Source organism: Mastigoproctus giganteus, chromosome 6, assembly GCF_048544385.1.
Source record: "Mastigoproctus giganteus isolate SK-2022 chromosome 6, ASM4854438v1, whole genome shotgun sequence".
Taxonomy (NCBI): Eukaryota; Metazoa; Arthropoda; class Arachnida; order Uropygi; family Thelyphonidae; genus Mastigoproctus; species Mastigoproctus giganteus.
The window spans coordinates 59,999,257-60,021,269 of NC_143580.1; the positions used below are offsets into that span (position 1 = coordinate 59,999,257).

The 22,013-nt window shown below is 37.0% G+C and overlaps 1 protein-coding gene across 2 annotated transcripts; it reads right to left on the reverse strand.

The window, feature by feature from the left end:
* Nucleotides 1–390: 390 nt before the first annotated feature.
* On the reverse strand, nt 391–18,082 carry LOC150084328 (putative palmitoyltransferase ZDHHC24). Of its 2 annotated transcripts, none has more exons than XM_090375173.1 (2): nt 17,595–18,082; nt 391–858 (listed from the first exon to the last, which is right to left on the reverse strand). In XM_090375173.1, the coding sequence occupies exons 1-2, from the start codon at nt 18,052–18,054 to the stop codon at nt 449–451; spliced, it is 870 nt and encodes a 289-aa protein (XP_090231299.1). In that variant the 5' UTR covers nt 18,055–18,082; the 3' UTR covers nt 391–448. The 2 variants fall into 2 exon arrangements, with proteins under 2 accessions (XP_090231299.1, XP_090231300.1); XM_090375174.1 differs by having other exon boundaries at nt 805–858; nt 17,630–18,082.
* Nucleotides 18,083–22,013: the final 3,931 nt, after the last annotated feature.

A 22,013-nucleotide genomic window follows, 5' to 3' on the forward strand; every position in this document is an offset into this window, starting at 1 on the left:
CATCTAGGGCAATTTTGTGCTATATGTTAATAGCTGCATTTGCCCTCCATGTGCTGCCATTTTGTGCTACTGTATAAATAATTCTGCTGCAATAATTTAGGAAATAGCTGATTCTTTGAATCATATTCAATATTAAAATAAAATTACAATAAAATATGGTAAACTGAAAATAGTTTTTTTTTTGTAACTTCAGTTTTTCATTACTAAACTTCAACATTAATTCATATTACAAACCATCTCATTTTGTAAATTTTATATAAAACAAATCAAAAAATTATACTCTTTCACTAATATTATTCATTTCAAAAACTTAATTTTAACTTTAAACTAGTAGTGCTTTGATCTTTAAAACATGCTAATAATGTTTTTGAAATTCCAAATAAAGTGATGTAAAAGTTTCTTTTGTACTGGAAAAATCCCATGGCTATCTTAAAGTATGAAGTTTTTTTTATATATTCTTGACTTCCTCTACTTCCGAGAGTGACAAAAACTTCAGCCCATCGCCATATAAGGAAGATGTTACCCAAGGAGCTAACCAAACCAAATACCACTCTCTGCCTAGTACTTCTAAGAAGTTCCTTTTCCAGCCCAGATCATATATAAATATTCCTTCTTTTTTCTCGTGTAATGTCTGATTACGATATATACATCTAATCTGCTGAAAAAGTAAATATGATGAAAGGGCGATAAAAACTAGACCTAAAACATGAAATGTGGCAACAACAAATGTAAAGATTGTTAAATAGCCAAACAACCATGCCATGTGTGGTGCAATTAGAATTGGTATTGAAGCCAGGTGGTATCCTCCAATATTTGAAAAGCAGAAGTCCCACTCAAAGATAACAGCATAAATTACACCTAAAAGGGAGAAAACACATAATTAAGAATTTATCAACAATCTTTTAAGAATTTTTATGCCAAATATTTTTCATTTACACACAAAGATATCATCAGGTAACCAAATTTACTCATATTTTCCAGTTTATTGCTTGAAATAATATAACTAACATACTGACATTGTTTTTTTTTCATTACTTTTTCAGCATAATTGCTGAGATTGTTCAGTTACTTGCCCAGCAAAGGAAAACTTCTAATCCTTCTGACAGAATTTGCTTTCATGCAGTGTAACCAGTCTTTGATAGTTAATGAACTGAAGTTTAACTGTAATTCTGAGTAAAGTTTTTCTTGAATTCAGCAATATGGAAAATCTATAGTTGTACAGAAGAATTACTCCTTCAGGCAGCATTGCAGATCTCTTCCTGGTTTTGTGACCTTGAACTTTTTCAATAATGTACAGTTTATTGTAACGTTCATTTTAGAACTTAGTTTGTGCTGAAGTGGGATTTACCATCGAGGCAATGGGAAGGGTTTTGGCTTTTGTAAAGGTGACTATGGTGGTCTGGGACAGTATTTAAATTCTATATGGTGGGACCAACTGATGATGTTACCAACAGCAAATTCAAAATGGAAAGCATTCAAAGAATTAATCTTGAAGGCTACTAGGCTTTGCATACAAACTAAGAAATATTGTTCAAGATTTAGGCCTAAATGGATGTCAGATGAACTAATTAGACATGTGGCAGAGAAGAAAACTGCACAGAATACATATAAATTAACAGGCGACACAGAAGCCTATGACATATAAGCTGGTCTGTAACAAAGTCACAAAGGAGGCTAGGCAGGCAAAGGCAGATTACGAGAAATCTTTGGCAAAAGATGCAAAGAAAAACAGCAAAGAGTTCTTTATTTATGTAAACTCTAGAAGGAAGGGGATGAATCAGATTGGTCCACTTAATATCGATGGTTCAACTGTTGATGGTAACGTATCAACTGCTCAGGTAGCTAACAAACAAAATGAATATTTTGCATCTACATTCACACACGAGGAGTTATTCAGGGAGGGGAATGCCAGAGGTGTATTGGCAGTAAGATAGATAATCTTGTAATAACTGAGAGTAAAGTGGAGGTGAAATTGTTGAAAATAAACATAAGGAAGGCACCTGGGGTGGATAGAATCTATCCAGTTATATTAAAAGAGGCAGCAAAGGAAGTAAACAAACCCTTAGCCATAATTATGAGAGCTTCCTTGGACTCAGGGGAGGTCCTCATGGACTGGAGTTGTGCAAATGTATCGCAAAGGGAGTTCAAAAGGTGACACAACTAACTATAGACCTGTTAGTTTAACTTGTGTTCCGGGGAAAATAATGGAATCACTGGTTAAAAAATCATTGCAGGATCATCTAGACAAGACTGCAGTAATAGTTAACACACAGCATGGGTTTGTTAAAGGGAGGTCTTGTCTGACCAATTTGATTGGATATTATGATGTGGTCACAAAGGAACTGGATGCAAAGAATAATTCTGATATCATATATATGGATCTTAGAAAGACTTGATACTGTTTGCACATGGAAGACTGCTGCACAAATTGGAGTGTTGTGGCATTGGAGGCAAATTGCTGCTATGGATAAAGGGATGGTTGAGGGGGAGAAGACAGAGAATGGTAATCAATGGACACTGCTTTTTGTGGACTAATGTTATTAGTGGAGTCCCCTAGGGTTCAATGTTGGGTCCATTCTTGTTTTCTGTATTTATAATGATATTGATGATGGTATATCAGGCTTAATATCCAAGTTTGCAGACAATACGAAGGTCAGCAGGGTTGTTAATTACACTAATGACAGTACGCTGCTGCAACAGGATCTAGAAAAGTTGAGCAGGTGGGCTGAGAGGGGTAACTGAAGTTTAACATTGACAAATGTAAAGTACTGCATATGGGAAGCAGTAACCCCAGAGTAACGTATCAACTGGTTCCACAGCATTTTCAGCATATATATATCAACTGGTAATGAATTTTGACAGAGTTCATGATTTTGACCCACAGAAATTGAAATCAATAGAAGAAACAAAATTCTGGTTAATAATTGATCTCTTCTTCTGCATGGTATTTTTTGCATATGATGTATTGATATTAATAAGATGGCATCTTTATATACTATAATACGACAGGTGTTCAAAAGAGATTTGTACTTTCCCAGAAGTAGTTGTGATAGAAAGATAATTTTTTTTTTTTTTTTTTTTTTTTGATGTCCTGAAATCTCTATAGCAAAAACACAAATTTTGGTCTTGATCTGACAAAACATTTTTTTTTTTTTTTCATTTGCAGCATTGAATGAAGTCAAGTGTCACAATGGATAAAACAGAATACAGATCACTGATTTGGTTCCTCTTTCTGCATGGGAAAACACCCAAAACAATTCTTGAAGAAACGGTTTGCTGTTGATGGAGAAGAATGCCCAGGTTACAGTGTTGTTGCAAATTGGTATAAACAATAGAAATGTGGAATTGTTTATACCGAACTGCAACAACACTAGTATAAACAATTCAAATGGGTAAGAACCTCAGTGCATGATGAAGAAATCCCAGGATGCCCAGCAAATGATGTTGTTGTTGTTTTGGTGTTTATTGGCGCATCGACAACGGAGATCATAGTGCGCCAGTTCATTGATTATACAATGTTCTCTTTATATAAATCTTGTTCAAATGTGAAAGGTTAACTGTTTCTGCAGTATTATACTATTATTTACAGCAGATGGTATATGTTGATTGTTTGTATGAATCTAAAAAGATCTGACACGTGTTCTTTGTCACCTATAAGATCTTCAAGGGTGATGTTTTGGTTTCCTTTATATAATGATGAAAAAATTCGGCGTCGATCATTTTCATATGTTGGGCATTCTATTAGTATATGTTTAACTGTTTGGATAGTATTGCATACTTGGCATCTTGGGGGTTCTTCTGCACGTTTGTTACCATTTGTTAAATGCGTATGACCTATCGGCAATCTGGTCAGAACTACTTCTTCTCTCCTTGATTTCCTTATGCTCGTTTTCCAGTGCTCAACTTTTGGTTTTATTTCATATAATTTATTCCATGTTTGTTTTTGCCAGAGTTCTTGCCATTGGGTTAGACAGCGATTTTTAATGATTGGCTTGTAGTCATTATGTGGAACTGTGAAATATTGTTCTTGAAGGTTATTGGTTGATTTTGCAATTCTATCCGCTTCTTCATTTCCTTTTATCCCTTTGTGTCCTGGTATCCAGCAGAAACGTATATCCCAGCAAATGATGTAACAGAAGAGTGTTCCAAAAATTGAGACATTAATCCTGGAAGACTGCCATATTAGTATCCAAGAACTAGCTGTAGAGCTCCAAATTAGTAGTGTCTATGGAGAACATCATCCATTAACAGTTACATATGAGTAAAGTGTCTGCTAGATGGATTCCCAGGTTTCGAAACCTTTACCAGACGGAAAGGGCACGACGTGCACATGATGTTGTCAATGTGCCAGGAAAAGCATGAGGAGTTTTTTATGTGAAAGCATCTTTGGAAGCACTTACTAAATTTCAGACTGAAGTAAAATCAGTTTTTCATGAAAATGCGACGTAGAAATGACACAAATTATGTCATTCCTGCTAATGACTTAATTAAATGATGCTAATGCAGTAGCAACATTGATTCTTGATGTGAAAACATCTTTGGTGGCACTTACTAAATTTTGGTCTGAGAGTCCATGTCTGGCCTGTTGGCAAAAATGTGAAACAGAATTGATGCAAGTACATCATTTCAGTCTCACATTTTTGTTACCAATCGGTTTTATTTCAGTTCAAAATAACAATGTAACATTTTATGCTCATGTCCACCACTTACTCTACCGAATCAACGTTAATGACTGCATTAGCATCATTTAGGAAGTGACATAATTTGCATCATTTCCCTTTCAAAATGAAAGCATCTTTGGTGCTGCCAAAGATGCTTTCACATAAAACATCTTTTGTGCATACAGGGTATGGGTACACACGCACATTTTTTTTCACAGCTAGTCTCATCATGGATAAAACTTTGATCAATCATTATGATTCTGAAACTAAACAAATGTCAAAATAATGGAAGCATTAAGAATAAACACCCCCAGAAAAGGCAAAAGTGAAACCAAGTGCTGGCAAAGTGATGCTGTCGGTTTTTTGGGATTAGCATGGTGTAATACTAACAGATTACCATTAAAAGGGTAATCTCATAAGGGGAAACACTTTGTGCTGCTATAAAAAGGGGGGGGGAAGCTGTCAAAAAAGTGTGTGCCTGCTCCACAATAATGTCCCTGTGCATTCCACACATGCTGCAGTGAGGTGTGCCCATGAACGTGGGTTTGAAATATTGCCCCAACCTTGCACTCTCGGATTTCTTCCTCTTTCCTGACCTGAAGACCTTTCTTTGTGGAAAACACTGATGATGGTGAGGTGATTTCTGCTGCCAAGTCGTGGTTTAAAGGACAGCCAGAAGATCAACAAAACTGGTCTGTGGAAGTGTATTGAGCAGTAGCATTGTCAATTTGTCTGGTGACCATGTTGAAAAAAAGTAATACATGGTGTTTGTTTCAACCTTCTACCACAACTACTTCATCCAGAAGTAGTTGTGATAGAAGAACTCCCCCTCATAAATTGGTCTAGATATTTTTAACTCCATAATTTGTTAATGTGTTGCCTCAGTATTTTCTTTAATTATTAAGTCATATTAATATTTGTAGTGGCAAATGATACAAAGAAACAAGCTTATACAACATCAGCAAAAAAATATATATCTCTACATCTCTAAATTTTCAGAACTGAAGTTTTTCTTGGTAATGGTGCCCCCTTTTTCTGTCCCTAACTAATCTCATTATTCTTCTCTGTAACCATTCAACAGATCCACATCCTTGCCAGAATGAGACTTCCAGACCTACAAGTATAAGCAGTACTCAAAGTGAAGCCTTAACTATTGACTTATACAACAGGATAATCACCTCCTTGTCCATGCTGGCAGAATTCTTGCACATTGTTGACAGAACAGCCATCCTACAGCCTGTCTACACTATTTTGATAACTTCATGTCAGGCTATACAGTACAATTATCCCTAGGTCTTTTTTCGTTCTACTACACCTTAAGGGTAGTACCCAAACAGCATGTCATTCTGGGATTACTGCTACCCATATGCAATACTTGGCAATTATCAATGTTAAACATGAATTACCACTTCTCCGTAGTCGAGTGGTCAGGAGCGGGAGTGCAGTAGCACACGCTCTTTGAGTAGACCGGGGTTCAAGCCCCTGACTGCTGAATACGGTCGATCTGCCAACCCGCACTGGACCAGCATGGCAGATTATGGTCCATTTCCCTCATCATGAATTGTTGAGGAGTCTTTCATCCTGCAGTGGGTTGATAATGGCTACACTTTACCTTTTTTTACCACTTCTGCACATATGCCTAATTTGTCTAAGCATTGTTGCAGTAGTTTATGATGCCTTATTTTATCTCATTAACTACCCTGCCAACCTTTGTATCATCTGCAGACTTAAACATCAGCCTTGATATTCCTTCATCAATATTGTTATAAATATTCAAAACAGCAAGAAGCCCAGCACTGAACCTTCAGGGACTCCACTAATAACATTAGTCTGAGAAGAGCAATACAGTTTGGTCCCTCTATTCACCTTTATGAATAGGGGGACCAAAGAGCATCTGCAAACTGTAGGGACCTCCCCTGAATCTGGAGATGCTCTATTAATTATGGCCAGGGTTTGCTTACCTCTTCTGCTGCTTTCTTAAATATAATTTGGTGGTTTCCATCATCCCTAAGTGCCTTATTTACTTTTAGCTTCAACAATTTCTCTTCCACTTCTCAAAATCACTTAGCCTCCAGTTATAACTTAGTGTACTTCTGGTATCCCCATCCATATGAACTTCATGTGCAAATGTAAATTCATAAGTATATTACTGCTTTTATGGGACTTTTTTTTTGTTTCAGACTGTTGCTTTGAGTCAGAAAAAAAATGGCTGACATTTACATTAGAGGAACATTGGAAAGTGGTCACATGGATGGAAGTGTACTTATCCCCCACATAAGTGTAAAGGATGTTTGCAGCTTATGATTCTCAAAATAGAAAGTTGGCTTTGAGAAACCAACTTACTATTCGGAGATATTTTGATATATTTTTTTTTTTTTAGGAGCATTAGCAACTAAGACCATATTGCTCCTGGGATATGCGGTGGTCCTTCTCTGACCTTTCCGCATCCTCCGTATTTGGTGGTCACGGGCTCGAACCCCGGTTTAATCAAGAAGCGTGTGCTACGCACTGCTGCTCTTGCCCGCCTGACTACGGAGGCGCCACTATTCGGAGAATCAGCAAAAAGTCTGTGTCCGTGGCATTGTTGTTGCTCCACGCAGTGGTAGTGTATTTCACAACTACCACTGATTGAAACATTTACAAAGTCCAAGATGCAACGTTAAATATCACCTTCTAAATCATTGCAATGACTCAGTCTGGAAACGGGTTTGTTACATGACACTATGGAGAACTTTAACTTGGGAATTATGTTGGCAGCCATATCATATACAAATTCTTCATTCACTATCAGAAGACAATAAGGTGAATCATGTAAGCTGTTGTGAAATCTTCCTTGTAATGCAAAACATTGAAGCTGATGTTGCCCATAACAATGTCTTCTCAGATGAGGAAACATTCCATGTCAGTGGGAAAGTGAACCAATACAATAGTTTCATTTGGGGGGGGTGGTCAGGAAATCCTCATTACTTACGTAACAACGCACCATACATTTTTCAACTCATCCAAGGTGAAAAACGTATGGTGCACTGTTACTTACCAGAACATGATTGGACTAAGTTTCTTCCAAAAAGAAACAGTAAATGCTAATAATTACCTCAACATGTTGCAAGAATACAAATATACCTCTGATGAACTACCTCTCAATATCTTAGTGCATGGATACCTTTAAAAAGATGGCACTCCCTCACATTTTGCCCACACTTACCTGGACACCACTTTTGGTTGTCACTGTATTGGCCACAATGTGCCTCTGAACTGGCTTCCACAGTACACCTGACCTTATTTCATGTGATATTTGACTATGAGGTATATACAACAAAACCTCATGGTGTTAGTGATTTAAAGGACAATTTCCACTGATCAACAAAATTCCTAAAGAAATGTGTGCAGCTGCATTAAACACCACATTCTTCCAGAAATTTTAAAGATGCATTGAAACTAATGATCCATACACTGAGTGGTGACACTTTATTTTCATATTTTTCTTTTTTTAAATTTTCTGTACAATGTGTAAAAATAAGTATAAATAAATTTTAAAAATTAATTACAGTTTATAGTGTTTGCACTTATAATTTTCACAGTTACCATGGTAGCCCTTATGAATCACCCTGTATATTCAAAAATATATTTAAATATATCTTAATATGAAGGTACTTCATGCAGTATATCTTGAAGGAATTTCCATTGCATTTAACTGCCTGCTAACTAGATTATAATTTAAAATAATATGAAATATTTTTAGCTTGTTTAAATATACAACTGTGAATGCATATATCTAAACATTTTCACACCAGTCACCTACAGTCCCATTCAGAAAACTACTTGTCATGCAAATATTACATCAGTATGTAATATTTGTATGACAAGAAACAGACAATACATCTAAAATGTTTTACAATAATTGTCTTGAGTTTAACTTGAAAATTTGAATATGCCCCATTTCATTGCAATTATGTAAATTATGCTTTTTTTTTTAAATTTAAAAAACAGCTTTTCAGTCTTCACATATCTTTTATTACAGCACAGTGTGTAATCAAGCTATACATCAGTTCAGCAAAAATGAACTTTCTCATTCAAACTATGCAAAAGCTATTATATAAATTTAAAAACATGGGAGGATGGGAAATCATAGAATTCACTTTAACAAAACAGTATAAAGTCAAAATACTGTAGAATTTCTCCTGAGATTACCGGGCACTAATACAGAGTATGACAGTTTGTCTCGTAGCACATTGCAGACAAATTTGAGTCATTGTGATCATTGGTTCTGTTTGCTTGCTGTTACAGTGTGATCTGTTTCTTTATATTGCACTGCATTTATTCTTAATGGTGACTGCCCATTAAACTAGTAATTCTGCCAAAATGCAAGTGTAATTTTTATCGAAGATTACTTTGTGTGATTATTTTAATGCTCAAAGGAGATAAAAGTTTTTTCAAAATTTTATCTCCTTTGGGCACACAATATATTCCTGCCCTAGGCACTCCCATAAATATGGAAATAGTTTAATATCTGTATAAATGAAATTCCAAGAAAAGTAACTTTTTTTTTTGTACCAATTAGTTAAATTGCACTAATAAGATTATACGTACTTCAATTCTACCTGTGCATATGTCCAGTTTTCCCAAATCAGAGGGCATGAGTGCCAGCAGCATGGTGCAAGTGCACCCACCACCTTTGGATCTCGAAGTAATACACAATTTTTAATATTTTCATTAATTTATTGAAACATAAGATATTGTATGTATTCAAAAATTTGGTGAACAAAAAATTTTGCAAGGTGCAGGATTCCTTGATGGCATGTGCTGGTAGTTGCTGAGTTTCAGACACATCAGCAACTTAGATCAACACATCATCATCTGGAATAACTCACAGGAGGGAACCCTACTCCCTCCATCAGAAATCAGTTAACTACATCCTCCATTAAAGAGTCCTTTAGAAATGCTTTCAGTCGTAGACAGGACTTGAACCTAGACTTCTCCAAATGAGTGGCGAGTGACAAAACCACTATACTATCATAGAGGACATTCCTTTATAGGCACCTTGAAATACATCAGCGGGCTCCAATTTAGCATTAGCATTAGTAGAGGCATTTGATGCAAGAAAGCAAGCTTATGCAGCATCAGCCAAAAAATAAATAAAAAATAACCACTTCCACTTCACCCCTCTGTTCGTTCGAAATACTGTCCAGCTGAGCCTTAAACTTATTTAGGCTATCAGCTTCCACGACAAGGGATGGAAGTCTGTTCCACCAACCACCTGCTGTCTACAGGCAAATTTCCGCACGTCTATCCTACATCTGTCTTTCCTCAATTTGACTTTATGCCCTCTCAGGTGATTATTCTGAGCAAGAGGAAGAATCCCATCAGCATTGAGCATGCTCAAACCATTTGAGGCTTTCATCATCATCAGCCATTTTCAGTCCACTGCAGGATGAAGGCCTCTCCAGCAACTTTCCAGTTCCTTCTGTTTTGAGCACTGGCCATCCATTTACTACCCAAAAACTCATGAATTTCATCTATCCATCTCCGCCTTTGTCTTCCAGGTTTTCTTCTAGCTCCTCTTGGGTACCATTCTGTTATTTTCTTAGTCCATCTGTCATCATGTCTTCGAGCTATGTGTCCTGCCCAAGACCATTTTAGTTCTTTAGTTTCGATAAGAATGTCCTTTACTTGAGTTTGCTGCCTAATCCATGTGTTTCTCTTCTTATCTAACAGTCTGATTCCTAATATAATTTGTTCCATTCTTCGCTGTGTAGTTCTCAGCTTCTCTTCCATTCTTTTGGTGAGTGCTCAAGTTTCACTTCCATAAGTCATGGTGGGGAGTATACATTGATTCATTATTTTACATTTCAGACAAACTGGGATATTGATCTTCAGTATGTGACTATATTTCCTGAATGCTATCCATCCAAAATTTATTCTTCTCTTGACTTCCAGCCATTTATCATTATTACAGCTAATAACTTGTCCCAGATAAGTATATGACTCCACCTTTTCAATTACTGCTCCTTCAATCATTATTTCCCTTTCCGTGGCATACTTATTCATCATTACTTTTGTTTTAGCCATATTCATCTTTAGTCCAAAATCCTTACTAACTGTGCATAACTGATTAAGATTTTCCTCTAATTCTTTGGGATCGTGGCTTATAACCACAATGTCATCTGCAAATCGTAAATGGTTTAGGTACTCTCCGTTCACATTGACTCCTTTCTGCGACCAGTCTAATCTTCTGAAAGCTTCCTCAAGGGCAGCAGTAAACAGCTTCAGGGATATTTTGTCTCCTTGTCGAACTCCTTTCTCGATTTTAAATTTGCTACTGTCTTTGTCTAGTCTAATAAAGGAGGTAGCACTCTCATATATTTTCTTCAAAATCATAATATATGGGTTATCTATGCCTTGTCCTTCCAGTGCCCGAAACATTGCCTTATGCTGTATGGAGTCAAATGCCTTTTCATAATCCACAAATGTCAGGCATAATGGTGTTTTATATTCATTTGCTTTCTCCATTAGCTGTGATATTACGTGAAGGTGATCCATAGTTGAGAATCCTGTCCTAAAGCCAGCTTGCTCTTTCGGTTGATTCTCATCAAGTATTCTTTCTAATCTGCTAGTAATGACCCTTGTGAACAACTTGTAGATGTGGGATAACAAGCTAATTGGTCTATAATTTCCAATTTATCTCCTTTCTTATGCAGCAAAACTATGATTGCATTATTCCACTGTTTAGGCATCACACCTTTTCTAATGCACTTTGTGAAGAGCCTTGCCAGTTTTTGTGTTATGTCTCTTCCTCCCAATTTTAACAACTCTACAGTAACTTCATCTTCCCCCGGGGCTTTCCGATTCTTCATTTTCTTCAATGCATGTTCTACGTCATCAGGAAGAATATCAGGTATGTCGTATGTGTTGCTACTTTGCAATCCATCTTCCCCACTGCTGGTATCATTCCCTCGCTCCTTGTATAATTCTCTACAGTAGTCTTCTGCTATTTGAATTATGCCTTCTCTGCTGTTTATAAGTACACCATCGCTATTCTTCAGTTTCAGTATCATTTGTCTTTCTGTATTACTGCTCATGGCTGCTGATTTAAATCCTTTGTTTTCCCTTAATGCTTGTTCTACTTTTCTTGTGTTAATTAAATCTTATGTCCTCTCTGTGTTTCTTTCTAATGGCTTTGCATAGCTCAGTATACTCAATTTTCTCCCTGTCAGTGTTTTTCTTGCTCTTCATTTGTCATCTTCGGTTCATCATGACAAGTGTTTCTTGACTAATTTTTTCTTCTTTGGATTTCTGTTTCCCTATAGGTTTCTTGGGTTTTATCACTTTCAGAAAGTTGTAATATTCCTGAGCAGTCTGCAGAAGCTCAAACTTGTTCTTAAGTTCCAGTACATACTGCTTTTTCTCCTCCTCTGTTATCTCAAAGACCTTTGTATTATTTACTCGAGTCAGTTTTTTCCTTTCCTACATCTATATCAAGTGTACATCTTAACATTCTGTGATCACTTCCAACATTTACCTTATTCAGGACGGTAACATCATTCACAATATATCTTCTGTTAGTGAGGATGAAGTCGATTTCATTAGTTGTTAATCCATTTGGACTCTTCCATGTCCACTTTCTGTTCACCCTTTTCTTGAAAAAAGTGTTCATTACTGACAGTCCTTGAGATTCTGCAAATTCCACAAGTCTTTCACCTCTTTTATTTCTTTCACCAATTCCAAAATTTCCTATAGTTCCTCTTTCTGTGCTGTTTTCCCTTTTTCCAACCTTAGCATTGAAGTCCCCCATAATAATAGTGTAGTGGGTTTTCTGCTCATCTAGAAGACTCTCAATTTCGGTGTACATTTCTTCAACCTCTTCATCATCATGGCTCGATGTTGGTGCATAAATCATTATAATCTTTAGCTTGTACCTCTTAGAAATCTTGAGTATTAGTCTTGACCCCCTTGGTGATGTACTTTTGAATTCCAAAATGTTGTTTTTAAAATCTTTATGGACCAGAAATGCAACTCCACCTTCACTCCTTTCACTGTTTCCATTGGTGTACAGCAGATTTCCACTTGATAAACTTAAAAGTGATTCATTTCTTCTTCTTGTTTCAGCCAAACCAATGATATTCCAATTCACATTTTCTAATTCCTTTTCCAGCTCTAATATCCTCTCTTCACCGATGAGTGATCGTACGTTATAACAGGCCAAGTTCAAATTCCTTTTCCAGCTCTAATATCCTCTCTTCACCGATGAGTGATCGTACGTTATAACAGGCCAAGTTCAGTTTCCGTGCATGGCAGCCTGGTCGTACCCAGAGATTCTTAGCACCCTCTGCTTCCACTCAGATCCTCTCGCTGCCATAAGAGGGAGAGTGAAAGCTGCTGGGGATGGAGGGCCATTTGTATTGTTGTGCTCTCATATGCTGGAGGGTTTGGTCTTTTCCTCTTCACGCTGACCAGCCTTCTTGAAGAGAACCACTCTACACATTTGTTGCCACCTAAGTGACATAACAGGGCTTACCATCGAGAAGGTGTGCATGAGTGGATTTTAGGGAGGCAGGCCAACCGGACCTCTCCTAAATCTTCTGTAATAGAGAGATATTGGATCCATCAGTGTTTTAGGCTGAGTGTCTGATAACACACAGGATACCTGTTCCCCTCTAAGCTCCTTCAAGGCTTTATACACCTCTATCAGATCACCTCGCTGATGCCTAGCCTCCAAACACTGTAATTTGCAAAACTTAAACCTTTCTTCGTAAGAGCACCCCTTTGTTCCATTCACTAATCTTGTTGCCCTTCTCTGTACTCGTTCCAGCAGCTCTACATCCTTCTTGAAATGAGGCCTCCAGGCCTGTATATAGTACTCTAGATGTGGCTGACCATTGCCTTATACAAGGGAATAATCACCTCCTTATCCCTGCTAGAAAAATTCCTATATATCATTGACAATTCACCATGAGCTACTCTTGCAGCCCGTCTTCACAGCTCAGAGAACTTCATATCTGCCTGCACAACCACCCCCAGGTCCCTTTCATTTTCTACCACTGTCAGTGTAGTACCACAGAGTTGATACGTTGCTCTGGGGTTGCTGTTTCCCATATGTAGTACTTTACCTTTGTCAATGTTAAACTTCATTTGCCACCTCTCAGCCCATCTGCTCAAACTTTCCAGATCCTGTTGCAGCAGCATAGTGTCAGTAGTGTCCTTGACAACCCTGCCAACCTTCGTATCATCTGCAAACTTGGACATTAAGCTTGATACACCATCATCAATATCATTTATAAATACAGAAAACAGTAATGAACCCAATACTGAACCCTGAGGGACTCCACTAATAACATTAGTCCACAATGAGCAGTGTTCATTGATTACCTCTCTGTCTTCTCCCCCTCAACCACCCCTTTATCCATAGCAGCAATTTGCCTCCAATGCCACACTGCTCCAATTTGTGCAGCAGTCTTCCATGTGCAACAGTATCAAAAGCCTTTCTAAGATCCAAGTATATAATATCCAAGTTATTCCCTGCATCCAGTTCTTTTGTGACTGCATCATAGTATCCAATCAAATTGGTCAGGCAAGACTTTTCCCTTAACAAAACCATGATGTGTCCGAGCTATAACTGAAGTCTTGTCTAGATGATCCTGCAGTGCTCCTTTAACCAGTGCCTCCATAAAGAACATTTAAGAACTGCTTCTAATTATTCAACACACTGGCATGTGTAAGCATGTATCAAGATCTGCTGCCAGTTATTTTGTTAAATGCTCAAAGAAACCAAACTGATTACAGCTTAAATTACTATGTAGTCAGACATCATTCTTCCAATTCCAATAATTGTGTTATCAAATTGAGTCTAAGTTCATTTTTTGACCCTAAGATCACTAAGAAGTTTTTCTTCTGCTAGCTCTAAGTCCAGAGTGATTACATAAATGAGCTCCACACACTCAAACAAAAAATCAAAGACATTAGTGATCACAGTATTAAGAAATGTCCACTGGTGCAAGCAACCACAATGCCGAGAAATTTTCCCATTAACAGTTCAGGACCTAATGAAACTTTAGAAACAGCAGCAGAATTTTGCAAGAGCACTTTAAAAAAATTATTTATAATTTTATTTAATCTGTTTATTGACCATAGTTTCACCCTCTAATATATTTCCTGTCAGCTAGGAAAGTGATTCAAGTATTATGGAAAAATGTGGAGATGATAATATTGCAGATATAATATGAAAATAAAATTTGGAAGAAGTCTTTGCCATAGAATGAACAATGTGTTCACAAAACTTAGAACCAGTTTGAATGAAATCTTGGAGGGTGCTGGATGTCCAGTACATGTGCTTCATAACACAATGCAGTCTGCATATGTCATATTCTCAATCAATGATGAAGTAATTCTTGTCAAACTCCTTTCCTACTTCAATATTTGCACTATATAAAATGTACATTTTAAGGATTTTTGCCAATTTGTCAGAATGCAATATTAAGTTAACCTTTCGCTCAAAGATATGCTTGATTTTTTTCTTAGCAACATGCAGTGGAAAGAAATCAAAAAACTGCAGGAGCATTCAAATTGTTCAGTAGTTCTGAAGAAAAAGCTCCCAAAATTTTGGACATTTTTTATGGATCTATTGAGTGAAGGATACCAGTACTTGGTCCACAGAATGCAATATACCATCAATGAGAAAATACTACAATCTGAGGGAGGGAGAAATTAGCACTTTGAAATATTGTCTGTTTTAAAGGAAACTGATGAATATGCTTATAACAAAAAGTTTCAATCAGTTGCAGAATACTGCCATAACACACCTTATAATTATTTAATGAGGCAGTAGTCTCTCTTGAATGATTTAACATTTTATTTTTGTATGGATGTTACTTGTCACAGTTACAACTTGAGAGAAACTTGCATGTATTCCAAGAAGGCAGAAGTTTAAATAAATGATAATTTCTGCTCAGTCAGTACAATTTTCTTAAGGACAGACTGTCCTAAAGAAAACTGTAGAACAAAAACTTTTGATTTTTTTTTTCCTGCCATTTTTAGAATGTAATTGTAAGAGGTGATCAAAAAGTTCAGGGACTGAATTAATATATGAGAAATAATGAAGATTACTGGTTATTTAGTAGCTGGATCTCTTTGAAGTAATCTCCTTGACACTGTCTCTAACATCTACAACTTCTGGAAGCATTTTTGGTAAGCTTCTTTTGGAGTTAATAATAGCTCCTGTCATATTCCAAATAATTTTCTCACTCACTGCAAATATTTGATCTTTAAAAGGGAGCCTTAAGCTTGGGAAACAAAAAAAATATCACAAGGAGTTAAATCTGGTAAGTATGGCAGATGAGGGACCACAGTAATGGAGTGCTTTGCAAGAAATTCCTGAATGGAAAGTGTTGAGTGTGCAAGGGTATTTTCATTATGCAAACAGCAAATCCCACTTTTCTGGCTGTTTTTGCCAAACAGCATTCTGCAATTGCCACTGAAATCTTTGTAGTATTCCTGGTTTACTGTTTGACCATGTGTTGGACAAATGCATAATGAATCACGCCGTGTGAGTCAAAAAATACAATAAGCATGAACTTCACATTTTGAATGATATTGTCTTGCTTCTTTGGGCCTTAGAAAAGATGGAGTCTTCCACTGATAGAACTCAGCATTTGTTTTCATATCATAATTATACACTCATGATTCATCACCAGCAATGATCAAAGAAATAAACTATTCGTCAGCAGCATGTTGACAAAGATCCTGACATGTGAAAACTCTCCACACTCTGTGATCATCAGTGAAGAAGCAAGGCACAAACTTGGCTGAAATGCACTATATTAAATTGATTGGCATGCATCATAAGAAATGGCTGATTTCACTAACAGCTTCATTAACAGTTAAACATCAGTCACTGCCTATCAGATCATGAACATGATGACTTGATGACTGAACTGTTGGTTCTGAAGTTGAATAACGGACAGAGCAACACTCATTTTTGATGGCAAGTGTCCTTTGTGCAAACCACTGAAATGTCTTTAAACAGCACAGTCTTTTTCTCAAGCTGTTTTTTTTGACATTTTACATACAATGAAACACACAAAACACCTATTCAATGCATGCATATTCAGACTGATTGCTGATTGGGTGATTCATGCATTACTATGAGTCATGGGGCATGTTGGAACAAGTTGCAATTCATTACAATTTTACTTCCCAAACTTATTTTTTTTTTTATCACACCTCATACATTACAATAAGTAACAAGAATTATTATACAGAAAAATTAATATTTCGTTACAGATGTGTGCACACAATTTTTCTTGAAGAGAAGAGTAGGCTGAGTTTAGTACCACTGCTTTGATCTATAGAAAATTTACCCTTTTTTAATCAAGTCTCTCTGACAGTAGTGAAGGCTGACACCCGGATGCTCCTCCACCCCCACGTGGAGGGGAGGGGCGTCCAAATTTAAAATTTTACACGTATCAAATTTTAATTGTATGTTATATTTTAAATAAGAATAACTATATACTTTAAAAATCCATGAGTGCCTCTAATATGACTCAAGGATATGCAGTGCCAGTTGCAAGGACGAATCGAAATTTTATTTTTAAAAAAAACTGTTCTTTTACAGATAATGCGGAATCAGAACATGATTTTAGGGAGAAATTATCCTCCCCAACGAGATCCACCCTCAAATTTTTCAACCTTTTCTTTTTTCTATCAAATATACCCAGGAGTGGAAATGGAAAATGTTACGTAGCTCAACGCTAGTAAATAAAATAACTTATTTTAATAATCAAGTATGTACATGACAGTCCATGTGTGTGTGTGTGACGAATGATGAGCGCGGATAGACCAGAATCATTCTGATCCATCCAAGCTCGTCCCAACTTCTGTCATTTCTAGACTCTTGAAAAATAATGCAGGGATGATGTGCTAAAAAATATGAAAGCATACCTATCCATATATAAATGATTGCCACCAGATAATACCGTTGATTGTGAAATCCAATGCAGCAGCCGGTAAACATACAGTGGTGATCTCGCTTTAAAACACATTCATCACATAAATCGCAATGGTACGAACGAGGCGGAGAGTTCAACTGACATTGATAACAATACTTCCATCCCTGCGGTAAATAAGGAGGCAGTTCTCTCTGTTTCCCAGATGCATCTATTCGTTTTAACATATATAAGTTCCCTGTCGCATTTAACACAATAAACAGAGCTGCTACAATGTGAACTATAACAACGGGATTGAAAGAAGAATGATATGTTGGTAAAACCACACCCAACTCCCAAAATAATGTGGTTGGAATAGCTATGCTCATAAACACAAACAGACTAAGATCACGACGATGCTTTGGTAGCAAGTCCTTATTGTGAAATGGCAGAGTATCTACATTTGAAAGCTCCATAGTAAATGCAATCTGTGAAAAAATAAAGCAGATTTAACATACATCTAAGAGCTATACGCCCTCCACTTAACCAATTTCGAAATTTTTTTTAACTCAACTGCTACACTTCCTGATAACATATATGTCACATTGTACACAACCAATTCAACTGTATTTTCTCTGATTACATTGTTAATTGCGCTACCTGGAGGCTATCTTTAACATCACAAAAATTGGTAAACACGTTGGGCGTAGCCAAAGGTCTACAAGTAAACAGTACTGTTTACTTGTAGACCTTTGGCTACAAGCAACGGAGTATCTGGGTTCACAGAGTAGTAAAGAGTACACTGCTACGTATTTTGCCTTGCTATGTATATCGTATATTATTTAAAGTCTTGAAAATTTCTTTGTGCTTAATTTTTACGGAACACCTGAATATATTTACGAACTTTCTTGACATGCCTCCAATGTCAGCTGCATTGGAGGCAGCTGATCACAGAGTAGTAAAGAGTACCACGTACTCTTTACTACTCTGTGATTGTAGCAATGGCGAAAATGGGGATACAGGAGGGCATGCACACCAAGTTAGCTAACCAGCGGTAAATTTTCAGACAATCCGTAAAGAAGCAGCTGACATTGGAGGCATGCCAAGAAAGTTCGTAAATATATTCAGATGTTCCGTAAAAATTAAGCACAAAGAAATTTTCAAGACTTTAAATAATATACGATATACATAGCAAGGCAAAAAAATCCGTGAAGTAATTGTTAATACTACGATATAAACGGCATACGCTTTCAATCACTGCTACGTGAGATAAGAAAAGATTACGTTCTACCAAAAGCCAAATTTTGAACAAAAGCATTCTAGCAATGAATATGCTTTAAAAGGAAGAATATATTTATTCCAAGAAATTGATAGCATTAATACAATCAAGGATAAATGCAATTAATTAACCGTATTCCTGTACTCTTGGGTTCAGTGGTCCAATTAATCAATTATTAATACAGTTACGCAATGTCTTCTAACTCTAGGAAAACTCAGTTCCAGCTTCATGTGCAATTTTCGGAGCTGTAAACCAAAAGTTTATTTGTGGAGATAAATTTGCAACTTTTTTTTTTTTTTTGTCTCTATGCTCTAGTAATTAATAACAATGTGGAATAATTTCAGCGGAGAAACTATAAATTATTGGCCCCACCCACCAGATTTCCGAATGGCCTCCACGTGATCTTTAACGGCCATACTAAAGGCGACGGACCTGGGAGTATAATAGTTTCGCCACTGAATAATTTGTAATGTATTAACCCCAGGGACTCACGTCTGGTGAGTATGGGCTTGGCATACCCAGGGCCCTGAGCTCGATATCATCATTCTGGTGGTTGTAGACTGAAGTTGGGTTCAGCGCTTAATATTGAGACTGGCGTTTGGAACACTATTGTCCTGACAATGTGGAAGATGTTTAGCATTTTTTATAAATTTTATATCGCCTTTACAAAGAATTGTTAATGCGTTGGACTAGGAGAATTGGTTGAAAAAGAATCATCCTATATCAAAAATAAAGGTTAATCCCTTGTTGATTTCATAACGTACACACTTATACAATATCAGCCAAAATTTCAGGTGTCCTCTGTTTGTTTAAATGGACGAAAAATCCGTGAAAGGATTTCAGGATTATTAGAAAGGATTTCAGAGTGAAATCCTTTCTAATAATCGTCTGAGACTGAATGACTCAGCCACCGAATTCAAAAAACGCGTAAACCTTTCTTATGTCATTAACGAGATTCGAACCTCAGCCTTTTACACCCAGTGTTGGAAGGAGAATGATTATAACCACTGTGTTGTCTGCACAAACGTAGCGCTACACTCATTGGAAGATCTGAACTAAATTCAAGAGCCGCCCTACATAAAATACATCACACGCACATAATTCACACCTAAGGTTATAATACATAGATATTTTGATTAAAGGTAATGAAGGAGCTGAATCCTCTTCGTGGGAAATGTTTTCTGTAATTTGTAGAAGAACGACTTCCTTGCAATAATTTGGTTTTGTTTGGAACCCAGATATTGGAACAGTAGTTTTCTTGCTTTCTACAACTTCATTGGAAGATGAAGAAAGAGGTTTCAGCTCTGAAAGTAAAGGCATGAGATTTAATTTCAGGAGGGGGGACGACTATGATAGTTTAAGATGGCACATGTCCTCTGGCAACTGGGCAGATAGCAGAGGGAGGGTTAATACATTAGAATTATGAAATATCTTTTCAAACAATAGCCACGAAAGCCATGGACGCATATATACTATTAAGAAAATATAGCACGAGGAAGGTACCGAACTGGATGAATGCAGAGCTGATCAGTGTAATAGAGATCAGAAAAAAGATTGCATAGAACAGTTATGGAGTGATGAAAAGTACTGAAGCCGACTAGAAAAGGCGAGGTTGACAAATAACTCCAGGGGCTCACATCTGTCGAGTATGGCATGGCACACCCAGGGTCCTGAGCTGGATATCATCATTCTTCTCTTTCTTGGTGATTCCCCTCCTAGCAGGTACACCGCATTAATCTTTGCAGAAGAAAGACGCATCACAGAGCAAGTTGAAGACTGTGCAAGTGAGACTGAACAGTATGAAATTACAGTTGATTGTTTATTAGAGAAAAAATTTCGAGCCTAAAGGCAGGTAAGGATCTTGGAGTGGCTGGCATATACCCAGTAATGTTGATAGTGGTAGCGAGACAGTGCATTGTACCATTAACGTTAATTATGAGGGCACCGCTGGGGTTGGGAGAGATTCCTCTGCAGAGAAGTGCTAATGTATCACCAATACACAAAGGCGGTTCTATGAGCAAGGCGGTTCTATGAGCAAATCATGGAGCAATGATTAAGAGTGCAATTTATGGACATTTAGATAAAAATGAAATTCTGAAGGCTACACAAAATGGTTTTGTTAAGAGAAAGTCGTTTTTAACTAACCTAGTTAGCTATTTTGAGATGGTTTCTCGTGAGCTGGATGTAAGAAATAATTTCAACATTGTTTATTTGGATTTTATCAAAGCATTTGATTCAGTACCTCATGAGAGGTTACTGTACAATCTGTAACAGATTGGGATCACAGGTTGGTTCTAAAATGGATCACAGGGCTGCTGTAGGGCAGGAGGCAGAAAATTGTGATTCACGGTTATTGTTCAGATTGGTCTAACGTTAAAAGTGGGCTCCGCAAGGATCAGTTCTGGAACATTATTGTTTTTGATTTTCACAAATGACATCGACGAAGGAATAGGGGGGGGGGTGAGATGTCAAAATTGTGAGTGGTTAATGATCATCGACAAGCAGCGCTCCTTCAGGACGAATTGGACATGCTTCGCATTGCTCTGTATAAAATAGCTGCTCAGAAAAATGGCAGCTATGTTGTAATACAGCAAAGTGTACGGTCTTACACTTGAGTAATGACAACTCCAAAATAACTTATACACTTTTTGGGGTTGAATTAAACAGCACAGGAAGAAATAGATAGAAATAGATTTGGGGTTACAATACGAGCAGACATGAAATTCACCCAGCAGCGTAGACAGGCAGAAAAGAAGGTGCGTATCGTCGTATCGATCATTTATCGAACATTTGCTTGTAGAGATATGGAGATTATAATCCCAATGTATAAGAAATATCTAAATGAAAGACCACACTTGGAATACTGTGTCCAAGTATGGAGAACTGCGACCAAAAAAAAAGGGGGGGGAGGGCAAAGGCGGGTAACCCGCTTGGTGAGATGAGCAAAAATTTCGCTGTTATAAATCATCTCATAACTAAAGGCCATAAATTCAAATTGCAAAGAGATTTCAAGAGGTCTTCTTTTAGCCAACAAGTTGTTAATTATTGGAATAAATTACCTCCTTGGATAGTTGAGGCTGACATCTTAGGGATCTTCAAAGGCCAGCTAGATAATTACCAGCATGAGGAGGAAAACACAGAGATTTTTTTATTTAA

Coding starts and splice junctions, on each gene's coding strand:
- LOC150084328 (XM_090375173.1), bottom strand. CDS start 18,054: ATGGAGCTTTCAAATGTAGATACTCTGCCATTTCACAATAAGGACTTG. Junction 859..17,594: donor AATCATTTATATATGGATAG/GTATGCTTTCAT, acceptor TCTCCCTTTTAG/GTGTAATTTATGCTGTTATC.